The sequence below is a fragment of the Anneissia japonica genome, unplaced genomic scaffold (genome assembly GCF_011630105.1).
Source record: "Anneissia japonica isolate Jap-2015-1 unplaced genomic scaffold, ASM1163010v1 scaffold284860_len1800451_cov186, whole genome shotgun sequence".
Lineage (NCBI taxonomy): Eukaryota > Metazoa > Echinodermata > Crinoidea > Comatulida > Comatulidae > Anneissia > Anneissia japonica.
In genome coordinates this window covers 1,326,403-1,337,774 of record NW_022706010.1, presented here as the reverse complement: position 1 = coordinate 1,337,774, position 11,372 = coordinate 1,326,403, and the positions used below count along the sequence as shown (strand labels likewise).

The following is an 11,372-nucleotide window of genomic DNA, read 5'->3' as shown; positions in this document are numbered from 1 at the left end:
TTGGGCCGTCGTTCTCTTCTCATGTCCGAGACTGGCTAATCTGTCAGCAAGCACGCCAAAAATTCCCGTTTTGTTGTTGGTTTTTATATTTTCTATCCGGTCTCTCAGCTCGGGTTGGCCCCACAAATCTACCAGGTCAGCAGTTTCCTGGTCGCTCCAAATCAATCGCATTATTATTAATTAAAATTTGAATTAACTTTTATGAAAAGTAATGATTGTGTCTTGATTGAACACACATGAAGAACTCGCTGGTTTTTAATTCAAGAACTTCTAAACGCAACGGCGTCATCGACTGTGATTGGTCGACAGCCGACGAGGAAATGTCAATCTCGGTCACGCCATGGTCAATCCAGGGTCAGTATGGGTGCTGAGCCGGGATAGAGATAGGTAGATTGAGATCGAGGTCACGCCAGACGCGAGTCGGTGCAGATGCGGTCACATTACGAAAATCTCAAGTCAGACTTGAAACTCTAGTGTGACCTTAGCCGTAATGTTTTACTTCTAGCTGAGAGGCCATGTGTGGCAATTAACTTTTAACTTTTCCCCTTAGCTATAAAATATGTTTAAAACATCTGGACGAAAAACCCATCTTTTTAGTGGATATTTTCATTACACATTGCCTCCAGGCGTAATTAATCATGCGTAACAAGGCCCTGTCAAATTGACCTTTAGATTAGTAAACAACCAGGTCAGAGTAAAAATCCTATCGTTCAACCCCATTCCCAAATTCTCATATAACATTATCTCCTTTATGATAATAACTTAAATATTATTTAAAACCATAAAAAAAAGTTTGACCGTAAGATCATGAGCAAACACGAGAAAATGCTTACAACAAAATTAGAACCTAGCGCACAACATTTTTACATCACTGTATTCGTTTGAATGTTGTATTACTTGGTACACTAAAATACACCAAGGCAGAGTTTAAACTGAAGGTGTGGTGGTAGATATAATTCATTTTATCATATTTTAAATCAGTATTACTGCCTTAAAATCAAACTTAAAAATTATAATTACATACATTTTGTATTTTAGGTTCAGAATAATAACTTTATAGCAACTTTTAAATTGGTTTTGTTGCAATAAACTTTACGTGTTGTACAGTACATGGCACCGTCTAACAGCGGACATGTGCCGATGGTGTGTCCAATTGTTTTCACTGTGAAAAATCACTGATGAAGTTCTAAATCAAGTTACACAGAGGCTAGATTATGGATAGTTTTATACAATAACAAAAATATTGTTGAAAATCTTGTGTCTGACCTTGGATGAAATAAAGACATTCACAAGTTATTGGTTTTACTGGTTCTTACTTTACTCATAGGAACGACCTTCCGAATTAGCCTCAAGGCTATTATTAGACTACATGTGTATTTGACTTTACATCCGAATCCAGCCCTGGAAGAGATAATTGTATGACTTTATTAAACAGTTCACAAATTGAATACATGGTAATACTAAGTGCTGATTATAGTTATTGTTACAGTTGACCTGGGTTTGGTTTTGGTCTTTGCATTACTTTTAGATTGTACTTTCTTTTTGTTTGTATTGTTTTAGTGATTAACAGAAAATCAAGGATGCTCAATTTGAGCTTGAATTTTTGTTTTTATTTTCGTGGTTTGATGTTCAGTATAATACTATACACTGACTACAGAAGGTCTATCTTGGAAGATATTAAGATTTTTTTTCTTTGATATGACCTGACCTTGTGTAAGCTTCTTTATTCCGCTTTATTCCAATCTTTAGTTTTAAATATTGATCACAGTAAAATAAATACTAATTACAAAGTGTACAGAATAAATTGATTTGTTTGTATTTTTTTTTTTTTTTTTTATATACAGCAACAGTAACAGATTCAAAGAAATAATGGTTTAATGTGAATAAAAAAGTTTCACAGTATTACTGTATGTTAGATGTTTAATGCAATACAGTACATCTGTCTGCTGTAATTCAACTTCTTTGTTTCCCCAGAGAAAATACTTTATAAATACAATTTTTGATGATGTTTTTTTCATAAAAAATTAGTTTGTAATAAAATAATTAAAGTGTAAACATACTGAAACAAAACAAACAAAATTACAACTACAGTAAAGTACACCTGAAATTTATTTAATTGATCACATTCACATCACTCAAACCAGAACAGTTCTAGGCCTCCTCCATGCATTACTGCTAGACCTAGGATATTTTCACTATTTATCAAGCTATGTTCCGACAATCACTACAGCTATGTTCACACACACGGCGTAAGGCTGGTTTAAGCCTGGCGTAGCGTACGCCTTTATGTGTGAACTAGGCAGTGCCGTTGTTAAAGCCACTCACTACGCCACGTCCTTGGCGTTATTAACGCTACCTGTAGACCCCAGATTAGCTAACGCCAGGGATGCTTGAATGATTTGACCTCATTTCAAGAGATTGACCAATCACGTTGGCAATATATTAGCTACTTTGGTCTCTTTCCTGTGCCTGTCTCTTATACACATCTAGATGTGTATAAGAGACAGGTACAGTACTTCACACTAACACATTATGCGAGAGTTGGCAGGTGTAGATATGTATCATCATTTATGATATTATTTTGCTTACAGATTTGATTCATTGCTTTTCAAAATGGCAGAAGAGACTACAGAAGTTAAGAACCCGTACATTATTTAAAACTTAAAACTATTCCCCCATAGGCCTATATTATTACTAGTTTAACGTCAGCGTTAATATAGCGAAAGCCGTTTGTGTGAACACTTTGGAATTTTAATCCGTGAATTAGCTTACGCCTGGCGTAAGCTACACCAGTCTTACGCCATGTGTGTGAACATAGCCTACTATACTATGCAAGTTAATGAGAAATCCAGTTGAGGTCACATTAAATTCTGTTATTATTTTTTATTTTATTCATTCTGGCAAAAAAAATCAGAAAGTCACAAAAAAAATCAGAAAGTCACAAACAAATAAGAATAATTATGGTAGGTGAGCCAGGAAGCAACCAAAGTGGAACCATTGTCATGTTAGAGATGTGCTGCTCCCAGCATCGAATTCTGTTGTATGTCTACATGAGAGTTACACAGATAATTAGCGCTTATACACTGATAGGTTGAATATTAAAGTGATTTCTATTGATCTCATGATGATGTTGCAATAAAACGAAGACGACAAAACAGAAATTACATTAGGCCTAGGCTAGGCCAAATGCCACGGCGAGGGATTTTCACTTTGTACAGCATTCTGTAAAAGCAAAATGACAGACTCTCTGAGATTTTCTTATCTATTAGCCAGCTAAGCCTACCTATATAAAAATTAAGAGATTTTCGGCAGCTTTTAAACCAAGCTACCTACCACATGGTGTATTTTGTTCTAGCTAGAATGTGTGAACTACGGTGGCTAAAGACATTACCGTACCGTATTAGCTGTAATCCCAGAATCATGTATCTCACCGGCATTTGTCAGTTATCTCGTTCAGCCGGATCTTTTTAGACACAGCAAACGAACTACCACTGTTTTTGCGGATTTCTAAAATACAATACAATACATGAACATTTTTTAATGAAATTTATCCTGTAATGTTTTATTTGGATTCTTTGACAATTATAAAGTTAAAAACAACTCAAAAAGGTAATTTTAAAGATGCTTTGGTTGATATTACTGTATTAATCAACTACTAGGCCTAGAATTGTCACATAAACAAGACCGTGGTCAAGGTACAGATGTTATAACAATCAACATGTGGTATTAACCAGTTAATCAACGGGGTGGCCTTCGGATGAGAGCCATGCCAATCCGCTCATTTTTCTATGAGGAGATCCCATTCATATGGTTGGTGTCAACCTCATAACAAGCACTATGGCATACAGCAGTTTTTTGTCAAAGAAAGTTTGATATTATATCTTGGTACAGTATCTTTATTGCAAAAACATATAAAAAACATTGCAACCAAAGGCTGAATTACTGTATTTTTTTACAAAACGGTGATTTATTAAAAACATCAAATATATTAAGTTATTAAAAAAAAAACCCATTAAAAATGTAAACACTTTCTGGACAGGGGTTTAAAGAGCATCTTCTCAGCCACATATCTTTGCATTTGCCTACTGTCATCAAGTTGTTCAAGATGTCACAAACCAAAAGTAATTACACTAATTATATAAAATTTTAAACTTTTATTAAATTTCTAAAAGCCTTTACCTTTTTATTGAAGATTAAATCCAGAACCATTGGGATTGGAAGGCAAACATTTTATTTTAACCTCAAAGCCCCAGATCAACTTTTAGAACTACCGTAGATTTAATTGAATTTGATGGAAAAATTTGCATGCTGTTTACATAAAAAAGAGAAATATTTAATATGTTTTTTTTTTCATTACTAATGAAAAACATCAAATTTTCTCTTTGACATTTCAGGTCTGTGTAAGCGTTAGAAAGAAGAAGAGGAAAAGGGTGGTTAATAATTAAGTGTCAAAGAAGCAGTTTATACAGTCTTCGGAAATTGAAGCTTTGGGCATAGGTGCATCAACAGTTGTAGCTAGGAATTGTGTATGTAGCAGGAGTTTACGGACTCATCATGGGCTGGGATACAGTAAAGGAAGATGCTAAAGGACAAGTCTTGAGTCCATTTCTGTTCCAAGTTGGGGGGCATAATAGTGTACTTAAATACAATGAGAACACATTGTGTAAACCTTTAAGCATCAGGGAGCATCAGTTCTACCAAACACTACCAGAGGATCTCATGTGCTTTGTACCACAATACAAAGGTAAAGTATTCATACTTTTAAATATTGTTAGAGTTATCCATTCCCAGTATGTGTTCCAATCCTGTACTGTCCAAAATCTTTTCTGACATATCATTTTTGTTATACAGTAATGCGAATGGTTGATATCTACTGTATAGTTAGTGTACTAGAGCATTGACATTAGAGTGTATGATCAGCTAATGACAACAGGGACTACTGTTGGTTGTTTCACAGACACCAATGCCCTTTGTACTGACAATTATTGATAACCCAGACAGAATTGATTATGTCATTTTAAGATACATAAGTTTCCTAATTATGATTATTGCTTGATGATGGCGAGTCAAATTTCTGGTTCAAATGGCATGCTTGTCTATGGTTCTGGAGGTGGAATAAGCCTTCTCGGATAAGGAATATAAATCGTAGTCCCAGACACGTAAAAACTTCATCAAATAACACTATAGAAATACTGTAATGTATGTTTATGGACATCCCTCCATACAGTGTACGTGAACATCATTATTAATTACTTTTATATAATACTTATTTATGATTATATTATTATTGTGCTTTATTGTTATCATTTTTTATTTAATATAGGTCTCCCTCTAATTAAAGACCCCTCCAATTAAAGACCAATTTCCTGTTTTGCCATATTAATAAATGTTTCTTATCTTTATTATTCTAATTGGAAACCAAATCTTCTAAAGGCCGCAGGAACCCTGGTCCCAAAAATAGTCTTTAAGAGGAGGGAGACCTGTATTCGTACTAACTTATATTCTTGTTTTTATTATTGTTAATAAATATGAAATTTATTGTCATTTTTACTTTATATTTGTTAAATGTTATTATTTTGTTTAAAAGGTATAGCTTATGTGTCATGTGAAGAAGGGAAAGATGGAGATGTTCATCTGAAGGCATACACAGACAAAGCCATCAGAAGGCTATCATCTGCCCACTTGCCTAGCAGCAGCGGTGAGGCTGCTGAATCAGAGGATGAAGGAAATAGTAGAGCATACCACCATCCCAATAACAGGGGATCACTCAGGAGGAATCACCATAGGTTAGTACCACCATTTCACAACGCAGGGAATCACTCAGGAGGAACCACCATACTGTACATACGTAAAGGGATTGAAGTCAACTTGAATTTGTGAACAATCTGCATTTCATTATACTGTACAGTAACATTGAGAACCAAAAATTTTCTGTTTTATGCAAATTCAAACTAGTTCCTGTACTGTAGTATAACCCCACCCCACCTTCCTAAACATGGATGGTCTTTATACCCAGGTAATTCCCTGAGACTTCCAAATTTATAGAGATGGCCAATAACTTATGCTATGTTCTCACATGGCAGCTAATGGTTAGCAGGATCCAGATCCTCCTAACCTTTAGCTGCCGTGCGTCCATGCGAGGAAATCCCGATCCAGATACCAACAATATGATGATCGAATCACTGGCCAATAAGAAACTGGAAACTGTAAACGCGTACGTGTGATTGGTTGATGATAGAAACACCCTCAACTTGCTAACCGATAGCGCTTGCTAACCATTAGCGGTATCCGGATACAGCGGTTAGCGCTAACCGATCGGGCATTCTCACGCAGGTGCTAACGGTTAGCGCTAACAGTTATCTCCCGATCCGGATACTAGGGCTCTCGTGAGAACCAGGCTTAGGGGAATTTTCAACACAACTTGCCCAATTCTAATCTTCTGCCTCTTTGATTTTTTATTTGATTTTTTTGTTTTTTTTTTGTCGTGGTGTGAGAAATCTGGTATTGATAGGTTAGCTTCAACCCCTAGATGTGAGCGTGTGAGGCTCCTCAAAGTTGGATAGTAGAAAGCATAACAAGAACAGACAGAAGACTACGGTGTCGGTTGCCACAAACTTTTTATTTATTTCATTGTTCCGACGTTACTGCAGGTTACTGTTAATATGTATGCATATAATTATAACAGCCAACAAAAAAAGCCCTGAAAGCACAATATGATACAATTATTATCTTTAGTGATCACTTTACTGAAACTTCTCTCATCATTACCATCCGTATAAATGAAACCACTATACCAACATTATGGCAATCAGTAATCATTGTGAAAACACTATTAACAGTTACTGGTATTGTAAATTGTTGAATTTAAATGAGTATATATATAATACATATAACAAAAGAATATAGGAAACGAATACCATGAGACTTTAGAAACACTTTATTGGAGAAAACCAATATTTCGACCTATCCTCAAAGCTAAATTGAGATAATAAGTACATTGCGATATTAGTACTGCTGCTTTAACGTGGTTTATTACATGCATGGAAACCATACAGCAATCGTCCAAGAACTATTACAGTGATATGATTAACAATATATTTAACTAGCAAAATACTGTTATCAACTTTATGTAATCATGTTATTGACTAGCAATATGTTATTAACAATATTACTTATCGATAACAAGAAAACATTGCATGTTTAGGCAAAGTATCAAATACTGTATTTTCTCTTTCAGATTATCAAAAACTAACACATGGTTATTTCTCGACTTGATGCCAGTAAAGTTTATATCATATATCAATATACAGGTTAACTTTAATATACTTTTGTGGATACATATCATTTATTTCTTATTTGCATCAACACTAGATTACCAAAGAATAGTAGCCGCCGAAGTCTTCTGAAAGAGAGTGAATTCAGTTTTGTAGAAGATGCATCAGAGTTTCATCATGGACAAAAACATCAACGAAGCAACCCGTTTAGTCAGAAGTTACACCGAAAGCAGATAGCTAAGATGCGCAACCACGCTGATCAAAGTCACTACGAAAGTATCCTTAAGTCTACTAGTTGTGAAAAGTAGCAACAAATGTTTATCTAATTTATTCAATACAATGCCGTAAACACTCAGCCACAAAAATAGCAGTGGAGTTGTAGCTCTGAGGTTAAGGTGCTTACTTCCTGTTTGAATGTGTTTCTTATGCCTCATTCTGAGGCCTTGTAAAAGCATAATTGGGCTCTGTGGGAGGATAGTACCTTAATACTGAACAGTTTCCAGTATATATGAAGAATAAATATATTATGCTACTATATTGTGCTGCTGTATGGTGGTTGAAGCTGTTGTACAGTAATTGCTAAAATTTAAAATATTTCTCTTGTTATGTGGTTTAAAGGTATTTTGAAAGTATATTTTATTGTAGAAGGCATATAGAAGTATGGGACATTTACAATTACCATTATATCAGCCTTTAAGATTACCAATCATCATAGACTCCTTATATTCTCTAACCAATGTCACCAGAATTTATACTCTTAGAGAATGTAGTGTACAAGTTTGGTACGCCATCCATCCTGGATCTAAAGATGGGAATTCAGACTTACATGGGTGATGAATCGGAAGAGAAAAGGCAATCGCAAATCAGGAAGGCTGAGTCAAGCACCTCTGCTAAGCTTGGGGTTAGGATCTGTGGTATGAAGGTATTGGATAGTAATTTCTATTTTCTTTAATATCAGTAGTTATCAGTTACTGTATTTAAATCCTAAATATTCACGCAGTGATAAATTCCACTGTGTGGGTGATAACTTGGACATTTTTCAAATGGTGGTTCAAATGGTTGTTAAGCCCAAAAACATGTGACATGCCTAAACATGGTCATGATGACATCACATTTCATTTTTTTCCATTTCATTTCAGCGACATTTATTTCTTTTATCTTTTCTTAGATAAATACACAGTAGAAAATAATTAAATTAATATACATAATATGTATGGGCATACAGCTTTTTTTGTCAAATGAAATTTTATAGTCTGAACAGGGCTTTAGTCTTTAAATGGCTGTCCATACAGTTTGTTAAAATTATATCATTTTGATTAATTTAATTGTTTTCATTTGTATTCTAACAGGTTTACCGTGCTGATTCCAGAACGTACATGTTTCGGGATAAATATTATGGTCGTAAAGTAACAGAAGATGGGTTCAGGGAAGCGATCACGCTGTTTTTGTTCAATGGTTATCATGTGCAAGCAGATGTGATCCCTGCAATAATAGACAAACTAAGACAATTGCGAACTGCACTTGAAAACCAAGATACTTACCGGTTCTACAGCAGTTCATTATTAGTTATGTATAATGCACGACACAGAAAACACGAACCAGACTCCACGCATTCATTGTCAGATGAAGTTGACATCCGAATGATTGATTTTGCAAAGACTACTCACGGACAAATGGGTGCAAGCAGTCATGTGCATGAAGGACCAGATCAAGGGTTCATTTACGGTTTAAACAATCTTATACAGACTTTCAAGGATGTGTACAAAAGCTGTTGGCCCGATGTTGTAAGCATGGAGACCAAGTCCAGGTTGGACAACTATCCTGCATAGTAGTATCTACAACTCTTCAAATCTGTTTCTTGCCGTTCATAATCTTGATTTTGAATAATAGACAAAATTGATTTATCGTGAACTTGCGCTTTTTCTTCAATAGTCGGATTGTCCATAAATCAAAATGATTGAAGCAAGCTGTATTGTCAGTTGAGGAGATACAGTATTTAAACCTTAACCTAAACCTGTATGATTGTATTATATTGGGGGGTGTGAAGAGAAAGTATTAAACTTGCATTTAAAATCTGTAATTACAACTATACTATAATTTGCATATATTTTTGTTAGTAATTTATATTAATCTATAGATGTTTCTAAAATCAATATTCCCTTTTCAAAAGACAAAACTATTTGATATGATTTTTACTACTATGACAAGTTGATAATTGGTATAGCATGCAATACTGTACTTTATAACAGACAGGGGTTTTTTTTGTTATTAAAGGTGTACTGTCTGCCAAAGAAAAATGGAAAAAACACTCAAAGATTCAATTGAAAATTGGAATAGCTCATTTGAAAGCATCAAATAAGCTATTACTTTAACTTCTCAGAAATAAATAAAAAAAAATATTTTTGACTGATTTACAGACATTGTACAACAAAAATCCTTAAATTGATTACCACCCAATTTTTGAATACAGATGTATTATTTAACTGTTAATTATAGGAAAATGTTTTCTCATTCAAATGTTTTGTTGCAAGTTAATATCAAATATGGAATTCAATTTTTGTATTTTCAGTTGATGACAGGCAGTATATTTGTATTATTACATTCTTAATATTTTTATTATTATTAATTTTAATTTCTTCCAACTGTTAATATTATTATTTTTGTATTGTATTATGATTACTGGTATTATCCTTATAACTATTATTATTTTTCTACTGTATTTTTGTCTACTGTATGTAATTGCATGGATTTGGATTTCTTTGTTGGGAAATACACTCTAAGGAGAACCCACAAATGTCTAAAAACATATCTCCAGAGGTGGTGTTCTGATTGTAAATTGGCCAGTACACCAAAAGACAATACCTGTTTCTTGTGGGATATTTAAGTATGTAGCACACTCTAGAGGGACCCTACCAACAAGATCCAGTGAACGAGCCAGTTGCAGTCAATAATAATATGTAACTGCTGCTTTCTGTAGGATTTGCAACTACAAAAAGTAAGTTGCAGTTAACTACTGTAATAGCTATGCTGCTTTCTGTATGATTTGTAAACTACAAAGAGTAAGTTGCAATCAGCTAAAAGCTTTTCTATGATTTGCAGCTCAGTTTGCAGCATTGTACTGGAGTTGCAACTGCTTCTGCTTGACAGTTGCAACTCGTTTTGTAACAACTTATTTTGTGTACATAATCTCCTTATTGCCAATATCATAATACTGTATATTGTAAGGAGTTAAGGATGAAAATATATAATTTCTTAAATCTAAAATGCGAGAAATACAGCGTCGGTACTCCCTCCCTCAATGTACACTAATGGACCAAATATAACAGGGCTTTATATCAGTTGCTTTCATTCAGTATGGCAATAATTCTGTCTGAGCAATTGATCTTTTTGGATTTGCCAAGTGAATATTATTAAATATTATTTGTGCTTATTAAAGGTTGATACCAAATTCATTATTCCATTTGGTATTGAACATTTTCAATTGTTATTTTTTTTGTTTTAATGTCTAATACTCCAGTATTGTTTATGTTTCAGTAAATCACCCTGTTTCTAATTTGGCTCCTTCCCCCTCCGCCCACCCCCCAACCAGCCCATGTAGTCTGTCTATTATGCTGGATATTTAACCTGTGATGTGTCTGTGGGAAGAACAGACAACTAGCAGTATGCTTATATCGAAGTGTAGAGAAAGTGCCTGGTATGCTTTTTTGGAGAGTGTACATTAGGTTTTTTGGAAGGGGAGGAGGAGTGCATTGTACTTAACCGATGTTGAAGTTGTCAACGAAAACATACAGTAGTGTTTTATTATATGTGAAATATACTTAGATTAATATTGTATACAGTGCACCCGCCAGTTCAAGACCCCACTAATTTGATACCACTTTTTAAAGAACTAAATAACAGCATTCAATCTTTAAACACAAAGCCAACCCTCTAATTGGAGACTGAATCCCGAGACCATCCAACATTTTCTGGTCCCAAAGGTGGTCTTGAATTTTTTTTGGCGGAGGAGGGGTTGGGGCGTGGCAGACTGCATTTGGATTTAAAATGTTCCTACATAATGCATTTTTTTCCCTCACCTTTTACTGTTAATGAAATCAG

At 34.5% G+C, this 11,372-nt stretch overlaps 1 protein-coding gene across 2 annotated transcripts in view; it reads left to right on the top strand.

Annotated features, from left to right (window-relative positions):
- Positions 1 to 10,755, top strand: part of LOC117106001 (inositol hexakisphosphate kinase 2-like) — a 15,940-nt gene extending 5,185 nt beyond the window's left edge. For both annotated transcript variants that reach the window (XM_033247311.1, XM_033247310.1), the window contains exons 2-6: positions 4,395 to 4,744; positions 5,588 to 5,786; positions 7,372 to 7,550; positions 8,021 to 8,196; positions 8,624 to 10,755. In XM_033247311.1, the coding sequence (XP_033103202.1) occupies positions 4,555 to 4,744; positions 5,588 to 5,786; positions 7,372 to 7,550; positions 8,021 to 8,196; positions 8,624 to 9,103 (1,224 nt within the window). In that variant the 5' untranslated portion in view covers positions 4,395 to 4,554 and the 3' untranslated portion in view covers positions 9,104 to 10,755. The remainder of the gene's footprint in view (positions 1 to 4,394; positions 4,745 to 5,587; positions 5,787 to 7,371; positions 7,551 to 8,020; positions 8,197 to 8,623) is intronic.
- Positions 10,756 to 11,372: the final 617 nt, after the last annotated feature.